At 38.6% G+C, this 21,070-nt stretch overlaps 1 protein-coding gene across 2 annotated transcripts in view; it reads left to right on the top strand.

Moving 5' to 3' along the window:
- CDKL3 (cyclin dependent kinase like 3) overlaps positions 1 to 15,895 on the top strand; it is a gene marked incomplete at both ends in the record, with an annotated part of 44,005 nt that extends 28,110 nt beyond the window's left edge. The window contains 7 exons of one of the 2 annotated variants that reach the window (XM_084252560.1): positions 1,104 to 1,192; positions 8,226 to 8,376; positions 8,476 to 8,801; positions 10,550 to 10,643; positions 11,635 to 11,797; positions 12,553 to 12,650; positions 15,839 to 15,895. In XM_084252560.1, the coding sequence (XP_084108686.1) occupies positions 1,104 to 1,192; positions 8,226 to 8,376; positions 8,476 to 8,801; positions 10,550 to 10,643; positions 11,635 to 11,797; positions 12,553 to 12,650; positions 15,839 to 15,895 (978 nt within the window). Of the gene's footprint in view, positions 1 to 1,103; positions 1,193 to 8,225; positions 8,377 to 8,475; positions 8,802 to 10,549; positions 10,644 to 11,634; positions 11,798 to 12,552; positions 12,651 to 15,093; positions 15,142 to 15,838 lie in introns of those variants that run through there. The other variant, XM_084252561.1, reaches the window with a different exon arrangement.
- Between the last annotated feature and the right edge of the window lie 5,175 nt (positions 15,896 to 21,070).

Raw genomic sequence — 21,070 nt, 5'->3', positions numbered from 1 at the left:
ATAATTTCAATAATGGGCTCAATTTAACTTTTTGAGTCAACTTTTTTATTGTTGTAAAAAATAAACTTCTAAAATTTTAGAAACCCTCTAAAAATTTTAATATAAAGTACAGTATTGTTAACTATATTCGTATTGCTGTATAACAGGTCTCTATAATTTTTTCTTTGAATCAGTTAAAAAATTTTGAAATAAGCAAAAGTGTAGTGTTACATATTTGGATTTTCAGCATTTTAATTCTGCCTCTTCTATTTATTAAATCTTAGACAAATTTCTTGACATCTCAGTGCCTCAGTCTCCTTATATGTACAATGGGATAATAATGATCCCTACCTTGAAGGTTCATTATTGGGGTCAAGTAATAGGAAAAAGCTAGATGGGGTGTTATATGATGCATAATAACCATCATTAAAATTACATATTATCATTGTGTTTGCTTTCCTTTAGAGGAGGGGTAACAATTGCAAAGCAAATGACTGATTCAAATTCTCTAATATTTATATTTTTATAATTATGGTTATTTATATGTAGATTGATTCTGTGCAAGTTATTATACAAAACTCTTCTTTCCATTATCTGTTTTAGTTTTGTGAGTATTTTGGGTTATTTCTCTATTGATCTATATATTATAATTAGTATTCCCAAGGTAGGGAAACAGAAAAGAGCTGTTCTAATAATTGATTATTGAAAGATTTGGGGACTTGGACATTTGTGAAATTATATTACACCATAGAAAGGACACTGGAAAAGGAATGAATCAAAATTCTTGATTGACTTCTAGTTCTGTGAAATGAACTGTGAGTATATGAACTCTCCTACCTTACATGACTGATAAGAGGATCAAAGTGAGCTAACTAAGTTCTGCTAATTCTAGCAAAACAAACCACTGTTTTGGCTAGAATCATCCGAGCACTTAACCTGTAGTAATGCTTTATAATTTTTTAGGGAAAGCAATAACCAGAACTCACTGCCAGAAATTCCTGAGGTCTAATTCCACATTTTCAAGATCCTTTTTAACTTCTTTTTACAGTTATTAAATTTAAATTTTACCATATGATGCCCTGTTAAGAGCTTTCTTAACATGAGACTGTTTTTTAATTTACTAGGCTTGTTTACAAATTGATCCTGCCGAGAGGATATCATCTTCTGAACTTTTGCATCATGAGTATTTTACTAGAGATGGATTTATTGAAAAGTAAGCATTTTGAGTGAGTGAGCTTTCTAATGCTTTTATTAGGAAATTTTACTAGTATAAAATTTATTAGGAAATTTTACTAGTATAAAAATTGCTACTTAGATTAATGTTATACAAAGGAAAATCAATTTAACAAAAACTCATTGAATTCCAACTAATATCTTACTGACCCTTAGGTATTAGTTAGATTGTATGGTAAGCTTAGAGGTATCATGATTAAAACTCTAATAATAAAAATAATTGCAGCTAACTAATTATGTGGGTACTGTGTCCCAGAAAGTGTGCTAAGTTCTTTATACACATTTCCAGTAGCCATCAGAAATAATGCGAAATAACCAGTCTGTACTTTTTAACCTTATTCCCCTTTGGATGGCTGACTCAAAATAGTCCTGTTTTTTCTCTTCTGATAGCATCTCTGATCTATATAATTAGCATTTACTTCAAAAACTTATCTTTTCCCTCTGCTTTACTTATTCTGTGTTGCAGTACCTGTTGTCATATTCTTCCTACCAAATTGTATGTTCCCCACACATAAGGACCATGTCTCTTATAGCCCTTCTGTGTCCCACACAGACTATAATATATAATGACACTGTGCATTCCTAAATCAGCCACATTTCATATTTGATAGAAACAGAAAAGTTTTCTTTTTTCTTTTTTCTTTTTTTTTGCATAGACTAACTGGGATGTAGGCCAGAGGTGCTGGGAGTGAGAGGATGGGAGCAGGAAGCAGAACAGGAGAACAGGTGGATTTACTGAAACCCACTGCTGAGGGGAGCAGGGTGGCAAGACTGAGAGGTGTGCCGACAGTGTGGGTTAGCTCCCTGGCAGGGGATCAAAGTCATGCCGCAGTGGCTGGCAATAGCTTGATAGTGCTCACATTTTAACCCCTGCACCACCAGGGGGGGTGCCAGAAAAGGTTTTTATTGTAAAATCAATCAGTTGGCCTTTGAATGTGACATTCAGAAAGATGGCCATCAATTAAAAATTAGATGAGTAAAGAGCAGGCATGGAAAAGTCTAGTTACTACCACTGTAGAGAGAAGAAAATAGAAAAATGCAAAGAAAAACAGACCCTTGATGGTGACTCAGACACCAGGCATTTCAGGAATTTTAATCTAAACCAAAAAATGAAAAACAATATATTGAAGTATCATTGATGAAAAATACCTGTTAGTGGAAAAAAAATGTTATTTTGTAACTGTTCCATATAGATTAGATTGATTTGTCTTGGGCATTAAGGTGTTAGGATTTGATTATTTAGAGTTGAAAGGTATTGAGTTCCTGACATAGAATCCTCAGACAAAATTAGGGGAGGATCTTTCCTTTGTGGACCTTCTCCAATGCAAGGGAACTTTGAGAGAAGTGGCATCTTCTCATTCAGCCAAACTAATCACACTGGTTCTTTATTTCTTTTATCTTCTCATACTCCAGTTATCCATGTGCCCTGCATTACCCTGGCAAGAATAGGCTGAACTAGGGGAGAATTAATTCATTTACTGATATTTTAAAACTTCTCCAAACTGATCTCAGTAACTGCCTCAAGGAAGGTACCCGTGCAACTCAGGAGCAGAGTTGGGAAGGACACTTTTCTTTGCAGTCATTTGAATTTTGAGCCATGTGAATGTTCTTTTATTAAAGAAAAAAATTTTTTTAAGATTTACTTATTTATGCAAAAAAAGAGCTGGGTACAGGCCAGAGATGCGGGGGTGGGGGTGAGAGGATTCGCCAGACAGAGTGGGGAACAGAACAGGCAAACTGACTGAAATACACTGCTGAGGGGAGCAGTGGGCGAGACAGGAGAAGTCTGCTGCACCATGGGTGTTTCTCCCTGGCCAACCGGGGATCGAACTTGTGGTGCAGAGGCTGTGGATTGCTTCATAGTACAGTGCTTAACCCCCTGTGTCAGCAGGGAGGCCCTAAAAAAAAATTTAAGAGGGCTTCCCTGGTGGCGCAGGCAGTTGAGTGCAACGCTGTGAAGCTGTCTGCAGCCTCTGCAGCGCAGGTTTAATCCTGGCCAGCCAGCGAGATACCCACACGGTGCAGCAGACCTCTCCTGTCTCACCCGCTGCTCCCCTCAGCAGTGTAGTTCAATCAGTTTGCCTGTTCTGTTCCCCACTCTGTCTCTGGTGAATCCTCTTACCCTTCCACACATTTGGCCTGTACCCCAGTTCTTATATAAATAAATAAAATCTCAAATTTTTTTTAAAGATTTATTTATTTTTATTTATTTATTTAAAGATTTATTTTATTTATTTATACAAGCACTGGGTACAGTCAGAAGCGCGGGAGGGTGAGAGAATTCACCAGAGCCAGAGCGGGGAGCAGAGAAGGCAGAAGGAGGAAAGTACACTGCTGAGGGGAGCAGCGGGCGGCAGGAGAGGTCTGCGCGCCATGTGGGATTCTCCTCCGGTGATCAGGAGCAGCCGGGGATCGAACTGGCACTGCAGAGGCTGCGGGCAGCTTCGCAACCCAGCGCTCAACCGCTGCGCCACCGGGGAGGCCCTCAAAAAATTTTTTAAGAAAGTTAAGTTACGGGCCTCCCCGGTGGCGCAGCGGTTGAGCGCTGGGTTGCGAAGCTGCCCGCGGCCTCTGCGGCGCCGGTTCAATCCCCGGCTGCTCCCCGGCCACGGGAGGAGGGTCCCACATGGCGCGCAGACCTCTCCTGCCGCCCGCTGCTCCCCTCGGCAGTGTGCTTCGGTCCTTCTGCCTGCTCTGCTCCCCGCTCTGGCTCTGGTGAGTTCTCTCGCCCTCCCGCGCTTCTGACTGTACCCAGTGCATGTACAAACAAACAAACAAACAAACAAATAAATAAATAAAAATACATGCCCCTTTAAAAAAAAAAAAAGAAATTAAAAAAAAGAAAGTTAAGTTAAAGCCTAAACAATACCCATTCATTTTGTTACATGCTGTTACATTTTGTACTGAATACATTTCTTAGCACCTTTTTTTTTTTTTTACTTTTTTTAAAAAAAATTTGCATTTATTTATTATTTTTAAGATTTATTTATTTTTGCATACAAGAGCTGGGGTACAGGCCAGAGATGTGGGGGGTGAGAGGATCCACCAGAGACAGAGTGGGGAACAGAAAAGGCAGACTGACCAAAATACACTGCTGAGGGGAGAGCAGGAGAGACAAGAGAGGTCTGCCTCTCCATGTGGGTTTCTCCCTGGCTGGCCAGGAATTGAACCTGTGCTGCAGAGACTGTGGATTGCTTCATAATGTGGGGCCTAACCCCTTACACCACCAGGGAGGCCCAGCACCTATTTTTTAAAAAGTTTTATTTATTTATGCATACAAGAACTGGGGTGTAGGCCAGAGGTGCAGGGGGTGAGAGGATTCACCAGAGACAGTGGAGAGCAGAACAGGCAGACTGACTGAAATACACTACTGAGGGAAGCAGCAGGCGAGCCATCTGCTGTGCCATGTGGGTTGCTCCCTGGCCGGCTGGGGAATGGAACTCGTGCTGCAGAGGCTGCGGATTGCTTCATAGAGCGAGGCTTAACACCTTGCGCCACAAGGGAGGCTAGCACCTATTTTTAAGGTAAACTTTTTAATTCTGATTTTCAAAAATTCATTTATTATTTATTGACATGTTGGTTTATAATACTGTATAATTTAAGGGTAGAGGTTCACACCTCTTCAAATGTTACCATACCACACCTACCACCAAAGCCCCCATAATCCTCTGTCATAGTTTGTTGGGCTCCCTTACCCCTTTGCCCTCCACTCCACCACTCTCTCCCTCTAGTAGCCTCATTTCTACAGGCAGACTTCTAAAGTTTGTTTTGGTTTCATATTGTTTCTTTATGTTCCACACATGAGTGAAATTCTCTCACATTTGTCTTGGTCCTTCTGTCTTATTTCACTTCACATAATCCCCTCCATTTCTATCCATGTTGTCAAAAATGGTAACTTTTCATTTTTTTATGTAACTGAGTAATATTCCTTTGTCTCAGTATATCACATCTTAATCCACTCATATACCATTGTTTACTTAGTTTGTTTCCATAACTTGGCTATTAAAAGTGGTGCTGCAGTCAACACAGGCATGCATATGTCTTTTTGAATTAATGTTTTTGCATTCTTTGGAAACGTACCTCAAAGTGAATTGCTGCATCACATGGTAGATATATTTTTAAAGTTTTAAGAAGCCTCCATACTGTTCTCCATAAGGCTGGACTAGTCCACATTTTCACTAATGTTCTACACTTGTTTCTGGCCTTTGTTTTTTTTTTTTTTTTAAGATTTTTAAAAATTTATGTATGCATATAAGGACTGGGGTATAAGCCAGAGGTGCGGGTGGTGAGAGGATTCACCAGAGACAGAGTGGGGAGCAGAACAGACAGATCCACTGAAGTACACTGCTGAGGGAAGCACTGGGCGAGACAGAAGTCTGCTGTGCCATGTGGGTTAGCTCCCTGGCTGGGGATTGAACTCATGCCTCAGTGGCTGGCAATAGCTTGATAGTGCTGAGATTTTAACCCCTGAACTACAAGGGAGGCCCTCTGGTCTTTTTTTCTTTTTCTTTTTTTTTTTTAGATTTATTTATTTATTTATACAAGCACTGGGTACAGTCAGAAGCGCGAGAGGGTGAGAGAATTCACCAGAGCCAGAGCAGGGAACAGAAGAGGCAGACTGATGAAATACACTGCTGAGGGGAGCAGTGGGCGGCAGGAGAGGTCTGCACGCCATGCAGGACCTTCCTCCAGTGGCTGGGGAGCTGCTGGGAATTGAACCAGCGCTGCAGAGGCTGCAGGCAGTTTCGCAACCCAGCGCTCAACCGCTGCTCCACCGGGGAGGCCCGCCTCTGGTCTTTTTAATGTGGACCATTCTCACAGATGTGAGGTGGTATCTCATTGTGGCCTTGATTTGCATTTTCCTGATAGTGAGTGAAGATGAGCATTTTCTCATGTGACTGTTGGCCATCTGTATGTTTTCTATGAAGAAGTGTCTATTTAGCTCTTTACCTGTTTTTGATTGGGTTATTTGTTTTCCTTTTCTTGAGTTTCATGAGTTCTTTGTGATCATGAATGTTAGTCCCTTGTTGGATGTATGATATGGGACTATGTTCTCCCATTCAGTAGGTTGTCTCTTTGTTTTAATGATAAGTTTCTTTCATTGGCTGTGCAGGTTATTTTTTAGTGATATAGTCATATTTGTTTATGTTTGCTTTTGCTGCCTTTGCTGTTGGATTCAAGACCTCAAAGACATCTCTGAGCCCAATATTGTGGAGTTTTTGCCTATGTTTTCATCTATATATTTTATGGTTTAAAGTCTTGTATCCAAGTCTTTAATATAGTTTTAGTTAATTTTTGTGTATGGTGTAAGATAGTGACAGTTTCATTTTTTTGCATTTAGCGGTACATTGAATCTTTCTCCATTGTGTACTTTTAGTTCCTTTGTTGTAGATTAATTGTCCATACAAGTGTGGGTTTATTTCTGGGCTCTCAATTCTGTTCCATTGTTCTCTATTTTTAGTCTAATACCATCCTGTTTTGATCACTATAGTTTTGTGATATAGTTTGAAGTCTGGGCATTTGGTGCCTTTCTCTTTTTTTGCTGTATTTACTTTGACTAATAGGGTTCTACATGAATTTCAGTAATGTTTTAGCTATTCTAAGAATCATTGAAACTCTGACTGGGATTACATTGAGTATGTCTGTTGCTTTGGGTAAAGTGACCATTTTAACAATGTTAATTCTTTCAATACATAAGCAGGGAATATCTCTCCATTTCTGTATCTATTTCTGTGAACAGCATAATTTTTTAAAGATTTATTTATTTATGCATGTAAGAACTGGGGTACAGGCCAAAGGTGCCAGGGGTGAAAGTGTTCACTAGAGACAGAGTAGGGACCAGAACAGGCAGATTGACTGAAAATACACTGCTGAGGGGAGCAGCGGGCAAGACAGGAGAGGTCTGCTGTGCCATGTGGGTTAACTCCCTGGCCAGGAATCGAACTCGTGCTACAGTGGCTGCTGAGAGCTTTATAGTGCTGCACTTAACCCCTTGCTCCATCAGGGAGTCCCCCCTCTTATAATTTTTATTGTACAGCTATTTCAGCTCTTTGTTATTCATCTAGGTATTTAATTCCTTACTATGCCATTGTAAATGGGAAAGTTTTCTTGATTTCTTTGTCCTTTCGTTCATTGTTCATGTTTAGGAACACAACCAATTTTTGTATCTTGCCTTTGTAGCCTGACACTTAACTGATTTGTTTTTAATAGTCTTTTTTTTGTGTGTGTGTGTAGAGTCTCTGAGTTTTCTACATGTCTCATCTGCAAATAGTGGCAGTTTTACTTCTTTTCCAATTTGGCTTCCTTTTATATCTTTTCCTTGCTTAATTACTCTAGCTAGAACTTCCAATAATTAAGTACTGTTACTTTACAGAACCACAAAAAGGGACAAAATTGCCTCAGTCTTCCTCAAATAGAATAGTATTTATCAATATTAAAAGAAGTACTTTATTGAATAACAATTGCTTCACCAAGGAAACTAATTCATATAAATCTACTTTGAAAAGTGTTATAAATTCCCATAGAAACTTTTTTGTAAGATATATTATTTTTAAAGATTTATTTTATTTATTTATGTATACAAGAACTGGGTTATAGGACAGAGATATGGGGTGTGAGAGGATTCACCAGAGACAGGGTGGGGAGCAGAACAGGCAGATCTATTGAAATACACTGCTGAGGGGAGCAGCAGGAGAGACAGGAGAGGTGTGCTGCTCCATGTGGGTTAGCTCCCTGGCCTGGGATCAAATTCATATTGCAGTGGCTGGCGATAGCTTATAGCACTGAGATTTTAACCTCTGCGCTAGCAGGGAGGGCCTTTTGTAAGGTATATCTTTACCAGGAAACAATTTGTATTAGGTGCATATTGTGCTATCCATGGGGATGCATTATTGATGACTTATTTATGTGGTACCAGAAATGTAAATTAATTGATTAAATGAGTCTGTTAAAGATAAAATAGACTTATTTACATAAATAAATTGATTCTTTGTTTATACTGCTTGTTTTCTCAGATTTATACCAGAACTGAGAGCTAAGTTACTTCAAGAAGCAAAAGTCAATTCATTCATAAAGCCAAAAGAGAATTCTAAGGAAAATGAAATTATGAAAGATGAGAGAAAAACAGTTTACACCAATACACTAAATACTTCAGTTCTGGGAAAGGTAAAAACCAGTTTTCTATTTAATCAGTTTAACTGTATTATAGTTAGCACTCTAAAATAATGGTCCTCTTGAGTCACATTTTGGATGTATCCATTTTAGGAAATGGAAAAAGAGAAAAAGCCCAAGGAAATCAAAGCTAGAGCTTTAAAAGTTAAAGGAGGAAAAGGAGATATATTAGAACAAAAAAAGACAGAGTGTGAAGGTGGACATTTTCAACAGGATGCAGTTAAAAATGCTCAAACTACATCTCAAGATATAAAACCTGTAAATAATAAACCAAACCCTGTCAATCCTGTCAACAACTGTAATGGCATGAAAGATGATCCACATGCTGGAGGTAGTATGATGATGCCACCCATCAACCTAAATACCAGTAACTTAATGACTTCAAATCTCAGTTCGAATCTCACCCATTCCAATTCGAGGTGAGTTGTAACAGGAAAGAGACTGAAGGAAATGGACCTAAGTAATATGGTGTTCTTATCATTTAATGATATTTCAAAGACTCCAATTCATAGTATTTATGTAGAAACTGAATTTGAAGATAAATTGAAATTATCATCAGATGATGGATAATTACTAGATGGTTTTTTATGAATGCTAGAGAAGAATTGAACTTAGCTATATAGATGCTTAATTTTTCAGTAACAATTTTCATTTTAAAAAACTCATTAGGGCCTTCCCGGTGGCGCAGTGGTTGAGCGTTGGGTTGCGAAACTGCCTGCAGCCACTGCAGCGCCAGTTCCATCCCCGGCCGCCGGTTGAGGGTCTCACATGGCGCGCAGACTTCTCCTGCCGCCCACTGCTCCCCTCAGCAGTGTACTTCGGTCCTTCTGCCTGCTCTGCTCCCCGCTGTGGCTCTAGTGAATTCTCTCACCCTCCCGCGCTTCTGACTGTACTCAGTGCTTGTATAAATAAATAAATAAATCTTAAAAAAAAAAAAGAAAAAAAAAACTCAGCAAAGTTTCTTCATTTTGAAGAGAGCAAAAGGTGATATGACCAAAGTTCTGGTGTTAATGCAACTAGATGTAACAAAATTTATTTCTGTATCCTGGCAAACTCTCTAAAAGGAGAAAGGATAGCTGGATATAATCTTTTATTGTCAAATAGTGTTCATGGTGAAATATTTTGGGAGAAAAACAACAAACTGGGCCAGTTTTAGATTTAGCTACTAATACATACTGAGTGACTGGTACCATAAGTTTGATTAATTAAGGGCAATGTGATAGATGGCAAGGCCTATCTAGCACGGTTTCAGGGTCAATTTTATTTTATTTATTTTTTAAAATATTTATTTATTTATGCATACAAGAGATGGGGTACAGACCAGATATGCAGGGGGATGAGAGGATTCACCAGAAACAGAGTAGGGAACAGAACAGGCAGACGAACTGAAATACACTGCTGAGGGGAGCAGCGGGCGAGACAGGATAGGTCTGCTTCGCCATGTAGGTTGCTCCCTGGCCGGCTGGGGGAATCAAACTCATGCTGCAGAAGTTGAGGATTGCTTCATAGTGCGATGCTTAACCCCTTGCACCACCAGGGAGGCCCCCTTAGGGTCAATTTTAAATTTAGGAGAAACTACTGTGAATCTAGATGAGAAACGAGAATAGGTTTAATAACCTACATTGATCCTGGGAAGCTGTTTTGGACTATTCATTATAAAGCTTAAAGTCTTCAGAGATCAGTAATATCTTAACAGGTTGTACACATAATATATATGCAACATGTTGAAAGTATAATTTGCTATAATCTTTAAGAAAATGTCTGCAGATATGGGCAAATGGAGATGTCTCTATCTCCAAAGGTATTGCTGGTAGCAAACATGTAACCCCAAAGCCACAGTTGGAGTTGCCATCCAGCCTTGGACAGTCAGCTCAGAAATTCAGAAACCTAGTATTTAAGAGATCCAGGTTCGGAACAGATAGAAAGGACCAACTAGACCTGCTGGAGTAATCCCAGAACATGTCACCATTGATGTTAGCCATGAGTTAGTTGTTCTCTGCTCTGTTTTCACCTGTCTGTTTAAAACAATTAACACTTGAGGGGTGACAATTCCATTTGGTTTAGTGCTCTTATAGCCCACTTCCATAGTATAACTGAGTCTTTATTGAAGCTAACAGAGAACTGCTTTGGGAGTTTTAATAACTTCTCACTTGTTTTTAAATAATAGGGTAACTGAAAGAGCAAAAAAGAGACGTACTTCTTTACAAGCTATCGGACAAGTTATGTCTAATAGCAAACAAGAGGATACAGGTCTCGCTCAAGTAAGGCAAGAATGTAGTCATTGAAATATAGCCTCTTCAATGTAGTCCTGTCCCTCACTCCCTCTTGTCCTTTTCTCTATCTTTGAGGGTCTATCTAATGTTTTTCAAAATATGCTTTTATTTTCCTTTTTTTTCTTCTTATATTGAAAGTAGGCCATCATTTTCTTAGTGCTTTCACCATTTTAGTTAATTTTTTATAACTCAATCTGTACATTTAATATGTGACTTGGGCAAAATAAATAAAGATTTTCACCTTTAGAAACAAGACTTTGGTTTTTCACTTCAAAAGAATGTTTTTAATTTCTTATTTTATAGATTAAAGGGAATTGACAAATGGACACATCTTACTTTTCACTAAAAATTAATCAGTGTGGTTCATTCCCTAATTTTTACTAGGACTTTCCTAGTAACTTATTAAGAAATGGAAAAACAATTTTCAAAAGATTGAAAACTACATAAATCCATCCAAGAGCAAGTGAATGTTTGAGTACACTAGAGAATATCCACACAGTAGGATATGATATGTTAGATTATAGAAGAGTGATCATTATCCCAGTCACGTGAGCAAGATTAGGTAACACAACAGATTTCCAGAATATTGGATTCACCTGCAATTTTTTCCCTTTGGGTTTTCCACATCATTTTAGAAAGAGAAAAATAAATTATTGTTAATATGAACTAAAGGCATATGTCCAAAATGCAGTGAATAGGAATAAAAATTGAATGTTAAGATTATGGTTTTCATGATCAAGACTATTACATTATTCTCAGAATAGTCAGACTGCTAAAAAAAGTTTGGGTTATAAAATTTTATTGGAGTTTTTCTTTTTATATGTTTAACAATATTCTATTTCTTAATTATTAAAATAAGCTTGCAAAGAAAGGAATTATATCTCTCTCATACCATTCAAATGGCTGCAATTCTAAATTTGTCATTTAACAGTGACAAATACCTTTCTTCAAATTAACTTTTGTTTATTTGTTTGTTTAGAGCCAAATGGAGAAGGGTATATTAAATGAGCGAGCAGGTCAAAGTGACCAAATGGCAAATGGAAACAAAAGGAAGCTGAATTTTTCCAGATCTGACAGGAAAGAATTCCATTTCCCAGAATTGCCTTTCACAATACAGTCAAAGGAGATGAAAGGAATGGAAGGTACTCATTTGTTGCATAGTTTTACAGCTCTCCTGATGTAATCTTTTAAAAGATTGTTTTGTTTTCCTATAATGTAAATTAACATTCTATAATATGACTTAGGTGGAAAGTAGCAAATTGCGGTGAAAAATACCATCAGCTGATAAGAGTTTTTTTTTCCATAGTCAAATAAAAAGTGAGACTGACAGGAGATAATTTTGAAGAAGGGTTAAGGAAACTTTTCATTAGCTCAGTATTGAAATGTTAGAACAATATTTGAAGAAGGCGGTTTTGGTTTAATATATGATCTGAGTAAATCAGTTACCTACATTTCTCCATGATTGTCTGTATAATAACTTGATGTGCTTTAGCCATCCAAGAATTTAGTAGATTAAGATTTATAACAAGTATTTACCTCTTAAAATGAAACTCATTTTTTTCCTGAATAAATGTTACGTTTCTTTGAAGAACAGTGACACCTTGTGAAACTTTAATATAATAGCAAGAATTTAGTAACTCAAGAGGAATTATCTGATCCACTTCACTTTTATATCCAGATTTAAAAAAAAGTCTTTTAATATCTGAGACTAAATGTAAATTTATAGACATAAAACACAATTGCCCCATTTTGTAATTACAATTCATGATTTATATAACTTCTTTATAATAAACTGACTTATTGGATGTCAGAATTTCCATTGGAAACTCTTGAAAAGAAAGTAAAACTTTAAGATAGGAATAACAAATTGTCATTGTTATATATATTTCTGCCAAAGTTAAACAGATAAAAGTGCTGAAGAGAGAACCAAAGAAAACAGATTTATCTAAAATACCAACTTTACTTAATACGGATCAGAATCAAGAAAAACAAGAGGTAAAGCTTTTTTCATTGATAGCTTTTACTAAAGACTGCTGTTAGAACTTTAAACTTGGTATGAAAGTTAGTTATTACTGATGGGAAGTTATATAAAAGTTCAAGATCCTATAATCTTTGAACTCTAGAAACAAATCTATTTTTTCCCAAAATAATCAACTATTAAAAGTTTTTGAAAGTTATTTTTGGGGGTAGTGAATACTGGCCCTCATTTGATTGAATATTGAGTGTTAGACTATATGATATAGAGAGAAAAATATGTGTATTGTATGTATCATCTAAGATTGGATGGATAAACCATGCCAGCAGATGTGAACATTGGTTATACTGGCTGCAAGTCTATTTATATTGTCTTTAGTCTGTTCCTTCCTGTTTTCTCTCCAATTTATTACCCCATGTCCACCTACTGTTTTATCTTCACAAAGATTTGCTCTCAACTAGGTATCAGATAATCTTGTTGAAATGTCCCAACCACTATCTACCAGAGTGAATTTTATTTGGAAATCTTGAAGGCCTTCCACATCCAAATGAAGACTCTCTAAATGAAACTCTTCTAAAGGGAGAAGATTATCTTGAGCATCTACTAAATTAAATCATATAGATGCCCTTCTATTCTTTTTTTTTAAAGATTTATTTATTTATTTATACAAGAATCGGGGTACAGGCCAGATGTGCGGGAAGGTGAGAGGAGGCACCAGAGACAGAGCGGGGAACAGAACAGGCAGACTGACTGAAATACACTGCTGAGGGGAGCAGTGGTCGAGACAGGAGAGGTCTGCTAGCCATGTGGGTTGTTCCGTAGCCGGCGGGGATTGAACCGGCACTGCAGAGGCTGCGGACAGCTCCACAGTGCTGTGCTCAACCGCCTGCACTGCCAGGGAGGCCCAGATGCCCTTCTATTCTACACACTTGTGGGGTCATCTACTTTACTACCTCACACAGTTATTAAGGAAATGTGATGAAATTGGAAAAATAGAGAAATTTTGATCAGAAAATATGGAAGAAGGCATTTTGACGAAGTCTATTCAATCACTACACTATTCAGGTAAAGTTACCAGATACTATCAGATATATTTTCATAGTGACATTTTGGGCTTATGCCTTATTCTTGGCCTTGAATTTCTTAAGAACTCCTCAGTCCACTTTGCAGAAAGTAGATTTCCTCTTTTTTAGATAGAACAAGAAAACCGTTAACAGTCACCTTTTAGTTCATTATGAAAAGAAATAAGCCTTTAAATGTTTAAATTTGGATTATTTACTCTCGTAATGGCATATTGAACAACACACCCTTTGGACTTTTTTAAATGTTTGGGTAAGTAGGACTTCAGGGTTTGGGCTTATAAGTAATGTGTTTTGTGTTACCCAACTGTCCTATGAGAGCCCCCAAAACTAAAATTACATTCCAATGCAGGAAGAAAAGAACTTTAAGGTAGTCTTGTCATTTCTAAAATACATAAGTAAAGGAGGAGAAAATTCCCTTCTTACTCATAAGATGTAAAACTCCTGCAAAGAACCTTTTTAAAAGGTATCCTTGAAGCAGTTACGGTTATTAGAAATAACCGGAAGTTATCAGTGATGGGTGAAAGTGTTTATATTGCCAATTTGAAATCAGTTCTGATAAATGATTGAAATTGTGTATAAGGCTAATCCAAATGCTTTCAATGATTAATGTCAGAATTAAGAAACTATCCTAAATTTTGAGTTGGTAGTTTGTTATTTTTACTTACTTATTTTTAAAATTTATTTATTTATGCATATGAGAACTGGGGTACAGGCTAGAGGTGTGGGGGGTGAGAGGATACACCAGAGACAGAGTGGGAAACATTAAGGCAGATTGACTGAAATATACTGCTGAGGGGAGCAGTGGGTGAACCAGGAGAGTCTGCTGCGCCATGTGGGTAGCTCCCTGTCCAGGGATCGAATTTGTGATGCAGTGATTGTGGCTAGCTTCATAGGTTGCGTCTTAACTCCTTGCACCACTTGACTCCTTGCCCGGTAGGTTGTTATTTTAGAGCATGAGAGAATATCACCTGTGATTAAAAACATGAGATAGGAAATAGCAACTTATTTGTTTTGTTCTTAGCTCTGCTGTTGACTTATTTTTTACTGATCTAATCAGATCCAGGCACTTTCCAGTTGCACATTAAACGCTTATGCATCTTAAATGTATATTGAAATAAATGCATTGGCTAGACTCTGACCAACGGAGAACACCTAAATTACTGCTAATGAATGAATTCTGGGCAAGAGAGAAGAATCCATACAAAGGCCACCTTCAGTTCTGATTATTGATGATAATGAGGACTGCTTTGCTACCTACTCTCCCTTTACCTTATTACACAACTCCCAGGTGCAAAATACAAATACTTATCTGTGGCTGTATTTCCTTAGCCAAAGACTCACCATTTCCTCAATTAAGGTCCTGTTTTTATTTACTTTTTAGAATACAGGAAATGCACAAACTGAAAGGAAGAAGACCTGCCAGATGTAGAGTAGAAAATGCGGCAGCTGAAAATTCAGGGAATCCCAGAATCACTGTATGGCTTAAAAAAAAAATCCTTTTTATTAATGTTACATACTCAAAAATGCTAACTAGAGAATTCTAGAGATATATCATAAATCCTGTGTAGTTAAATGTATATTCACCCACATTTGTTTTTAAATTTATTAATCTTTAAATTATTCATGTTTTCTTACTTTTAACATTAATTTATAAAAACTACCTGCCAAACTGCGACATCCTAATAAAACTGCAGCTTACATAAACTCATATAATTTTATTTCTTGATCTCTTATCTTAATCATAGTTGATTAGTAGTAATTCTTAGCTTTGGTCCAGGGCTATATAATTATAGTAGGAGAAAGTTTCTAAATGTGTAGTAAAGGGCAATCCCAGTGTCTGGGACCACCAGACATTTCGGACCAAACAAATATACTTGATAAACAAGAATGGGTTTGGTTCCTATTGAGCATTCTGGAAAAGTGTTTAAAAACATGAAGATTGTTTAAAAGGATGGAAATTGAGCAAAGCATTGACTCAGATCGTTGCCTTGCCCAGCATGTTTATCACTTAGTAGTTAACATAAACTAGATTGTTACATATAACATAACATTAATTCAGTCAGTGTTTGGCAACATATATTTCCATTCTTATCCCTCCTTCTTACTGGCTTGGTTTCTAATTTTAGGGTGGAGATGGCCATTATGAGGGGAAGAATTTGAAGAGGAACAGATTTTTTTTCTGATAGTGTCTTTTAAATCTTAAAGATATGAATTGGCAAGACTTCCCTTTTTAATAATGTGTAATAGACACATTATAGGAGCTGGTAAGACAGCCATTTGTCTGCATTAACATCCAATTTTGTTTCGTAAGCAAAACATTCACTGTTTTCTTCTTTATTCTAAGAATTCTGTTGATGTGATACTTTGATTTGAAATGATAAAGTCATTTCTCGCCCTGCTTCTTGTCATGATTACTGAGTAGGTAACACTTCCTGTCATATGACACTCACTGTATTTATACTGATCCCTCCCTCCTGCTAGTTGTGTAATATCAAGTGTGAATTATTTACTACAATGCTCTAGTTCTCTGAAGTGAGTTTGTTTTTTTTTTAATGAAGTACAATTGTTTTTACATTTAAGTGAGTTTTTTTTAAAGATTTATTTATTTACACAAGAACTGGAGTACAGGTCAGAGGCACAGGAGGGTGAGAGAATTCACCAGAGACAGAGTGGGGAGCGGAACAGGCAGATGGACCAAAGACACTGCTGAGGGGAGCAGCGGATGAGGCAGGAGAGGTCTGCCTCGCCATGTGGGTTTTTCCCTGGCCGGCCAGCGGGGAATTGAACCCATGCTGCAGAGGCTGCGGATAGCTTCACAGCGTGGTGCTCAACCCACTGCCCCACCGGGAAGGCCCTTAAGTGAGTTCTTAATGACATATCTGATCCACTGTTTTAAAAGCTGACTAAAAATATTGAATATGTTCTGTTAGTTAGCTATAAAAGCATTGAAAATTCATAAAATATTTGAAAATTATGTTATTCAAATATTAATTAAATTCTTTTAACCTTTAAAATAACTACCAGCACTCTTAGTTTCCTAATTCCATCTGATAGTTCCTTTTATGTAATGCAGATTTTTTTCTATTTTTTAAAATAAATTATGCCCAACCCAGAATACTACCACAATTATTCATTGTCCTGTTGAAAAAACAGTAAAATGGGATTGCTTGTGTTTACTTGTATTTTACCTCAATTCTAACTTATTTCATAATTACCAATTATTTTTTAATATTTATTTATTTATGCATACAAGAATTGGGGTACAGTCCAGAGGTGTGGGGGGTGAATGGGTTCGTCTGAGACAGAGTGGGGAACAGAACAGGCAGACTGACTGAAATACACTGCCGTACGGGAGCAGCGGGCAAGTCAGGAGAGGTCTGCTGTGCCATGTGGGTCACTTTTCTGGCCAGGGACCAAACTCGTGCTGCAGTGGCTGCTGATAGCTTCATAGTGCTGCGTCGTAACCCCTTACACCACCAGGGAGATGCCATGTTTATATAATTATATATATATGTATTTTTTTTAAGATTTATTTTTTTATTTATATATACAAGCACTGGGTACAGTCAGAAGCGCGGGAGGGTGAGAGAATTCACCAGAGCCAGAGCGGGGAGCAGAGCAGGCAGAAGGACCAAAGTACACTGCTGAGGGGAGCAGTGGATGGCAGGGGAGGTCTGCGCGCCATGTGGGACCCTCCTCCGGTGGCCGGGGAGCAGCCGGGGATCGAACCGGCGCTGCAGAGGCCGTGGGCAGCTTCGCAACCCAGGGCTCAACCACTGCGCCACCAGGGGAGGCCCTATATATATATATATATATATATATATATATATATATATATATATACTATAATTTTATTTTATTGAGGTTATGTTGTTTTACAGAACTATATGTGATTCAGAGGTATGGGATTGTACCTCTTCAAATATATGTCATCAGTCACTTCCACCACCATAGTCCTCCACCATAGTCCGTGTGCCTTTTCCACACATTGCTATCTACCTTCCTCATACCGAACATTTTTATTTTTTTAATCCCTACATCAGTGTTAAAGGATTGTCAGGGTTTATTTTCCTTCAATTTTTATGAAAATGCTTGCTGGGATTTTGATTAAGATTGTGTTAGGGCCTCCCCGGCGGCGCAGCGGTTGAGCGCTGGGTTGCGAAGCTCCCGGCGACCTCCACGGCGCTGGTTCAATCCCCGGCTGCTCCCCGGCCACCGGAGGAGGGTCCCACATGGCGCGCGGACCTCTCCTGCCGCCCGCTGCTCCCCTCAGCAGTGTACTTCGGTCCTTCTGCCTGCTCCGCTCCCCACTCTGGCTCTGGTGAATTCTCTCACCCTCCCGTGCTTCTGACTGTACCCAGTGCATGTATAAACAAACAAACAAATAAATAAAATACGTGCCTCTTTAAAAAAAAGATTGTGTTAAATGTCAACATAAATGTTAAATGTCAACAACATTTGAGGAGAATGGATGTCTTAATAATAGAGTCTTCCTATCCGTGAACATGGTATAAACTCTCCTTATATTTAGATCATTTTTAATTTCTTTCTTTAATATTTCATAGTAGTCATATATCATTTGTTCAATTTATTCCTATGTGTTTTGTTTTATGATGCTATTATAAAAGGTGTAGTTTTTAATCTTCTAGCTGTTTGTTACCAGTATACAGAGTTACAATTTGTTTTCTTCATTGATCTTGTATACTGACTCTGATTCTGTTAGAGTTATTAGTTCTAGTAAGTTTCCTTCCTTCATTCCTTTGTTCCTCTTTTTTGAGTATATTTCTTTCTTTTTTTTTTTTTATAGAGGCATGCTTTATTTATTTGTTTGCTGGTTTGTTTGTTTGTTTATACAAGCACTGGGTACAGTCAGAAGTGCGGGAGGGTGAGAGAATTCACCAGAGCCAGAGCGGGGAGCAGAGCAGGCAGAAGGACCGAAGTACACTGCTGAGGGGAGCAGCGGGCGGCAGGAGAGGTCTGCGCGCCATGTGGGACCCTCCTCCGGTGGCCGGGGAGCAGCCGGGGATCGAACCGGCGCTGCAGAGGCCGCGGGCAGCCTCGCAACCCAGCGCTCAACCGCTGCGCCACCGGGGAAGCCCTTTTTTTGGTATATTTCTTAGGACTTCCTACATAAGCTAGTTATAACATCTGCAGATAAAGATAGTTTTGCTTCTTTCTATCCAATGTTTATGTGTTTTATTACTTTTTCTTGCCTTACTATATACTGACTATGACATATGATAATATTGGACAGAAGTAGTGAGACATTCTGCCTTTCATTTACAGTAGAGGGGAAATATTCAGTCTTTTCCTATTAAGTATGATGTTAGTTGTAGGTTTTATGTAGATGACCTTTATTTATTAGATTGAAGAAAGTTCCTTCTAGTTCTGTTTACTGAGATTCCTTACCATGAACAGGTATTATATTGGGTTGTTGGAAAAGTCATGAAGCTATATTTTAAAGAATTATTTTATTGATCTATGCATATAAGAGCTGGCCAGAGGTGCAGGGGGTGAGAGGATTCACCAGAGACAGAGTGGGGAACAGAACAGGCAAAACTATTGACATACATTGCTGAGGGGAGCAGCGGGGGAAACAGGAGAGGTCCGCTGCACCATGTGGGTTAGCTCCCTGTCCGGGGATTGAATTAGTGTTGTGGATAGCTGAGTAATGTGGATAACTTCATAGTGCTGAGACTTAACCTCTTGCGCCACCAGGGAGGCCCCTCATGACACATTTTTTCTTGAAAAACAGAAAAAATATGTCATGACTTTTTTGACAACCCAATATTTTCTTTTCTTTTCTTTTTTTTTTTTTTTTTTTTTTGTGGGACCCTCGCCGTTGGCCGGGGATCGAACTGGCGCTGCAGAGGCTGCAGGCAGCCTCGCAATCCAGCGCTCAACAGCTGCGCCACCAGGGGAGGCCCCCAATATTTTCTTAAGTGATTTTTCTTTATCTGTTGATAGTCTTATTATTTTCATCCTTTTTTTGTTATGTGAATTTTATTTATTGATATTTGAATTTTTTTTAAAGATTTATTTATTTATTTATACAAGCACTGGGTACTGTCAGAAGCGCGAGAGGGTGAGAGAATTCACCAGAGCCAGAGCGGGGAGCAGAGCAGGCAGAAGGACTGAAGTACACTGCTGAGGGGAGCAGCGGGCGGCAGGAGAGGTCTGCGCGCCATGTGGGACCCTCGCCCAGTGGCTGCGGAGCAGCCAGTGATCGAACCGGTGCTGCAGAGGCTGCGGGCACCTTCGCAACCCAGCGCTCAACCGCTGCACCACCAGGGAGGCCCTATTGATATTTGAATATTAAATCAACCCTACATTCCTAGGGTTAAATTAGGTAATATTTAATGAATTGTTGCATTTAATTAGGTAATATTTTATTAGGGATTTTGGTGTCCACATTAATCAAGGATTTTACTCCATTTTCCTCCATATGTTGTCACTGTCTGGTTTTGGTGTCAGTTGCATCATGAGTTGGGAAGTGTTATTTCCTATTCTGTGTTCTGAAAGAATTAGTATAGGATTGATTTTTATTTCCTCCTTTGTTAACTGAACAAAGGAGTGAAATCTCAGGGGCCTGTAGGTGTGTGTGTGTGTAAAGATTTTAATTTAAAGGGCCTCCCTGGTGGTGCAAGAGGTTAAGTGTCAGCACTGTGAAGCATGAGTTTGAACCTGGCTGGCCAGGGAGCTAACCCACATGGCACAGCAGACCTCTCCTGTCTCACCCGCTGCTCCCCTCAGCAGTGTATTTCAGTCAGTCTGCCTGTTCTGCTCCCCACTGTGTCTCTGATGAATCCTCTCACCCCCTGCACCTCTGGCCTATACCCCAGCTCTTGTATGCATAAATAAATAAAATAAATCTTAAAAAATATTTTAATTTAAAATTCAGTTTCCTTAAATTTGTTTAACATGATCAGTCCTCATGACTGAGTGATTCCCAAGGTCCAGCAAAGTGACCAAATTTCTGGAACCCCATAGACAAGGGGTAACACCTGAAAATATCTTCTCATTTTCCACTCCACTTTCATTGGCCCAACAGCTCCCAAGAACAAAGGCTATGTCCCCCGATACCTAGCCAAAAAATTCAATATTGCCTCATTGCCTCATGATTAAATGGCTTCTCTGAAGTACCCGCAAATGCATTTTGGGAAAAGCTTCAAGGTCAAGTTGAGGGGCAACTCTTCTTCTATGAGACTGGGGAGATTCATGAAAGAATCTGGATATCATGAGGAGGCAGTGAAAGCGGCTGCTGAGATCAGTAGGAAGTTGGAGAAGTAGGAGAAGAAACACTAGAAGGAAAAGGAATGGCTGGCTGCGATGGCCTCACCTCTTCAGAAAATAGCAGG

This window comes from Talpa europaea (assembly GCF_964194135.1).
Source record: "Talpa europaea genome assembly, chromosome: 13".
In the NCBI taxonomy this organism is placed as follows: Eukaryota; Metazoa; Chordata; class Mammalia; order Eulipotyphla; family Talpidae; genus Talpa; species Talpa europaea.
Note: the sequence above shows the minus strand (reverse complement) of the source record. Positions and strands in the feature narration are given on the sequence as shown.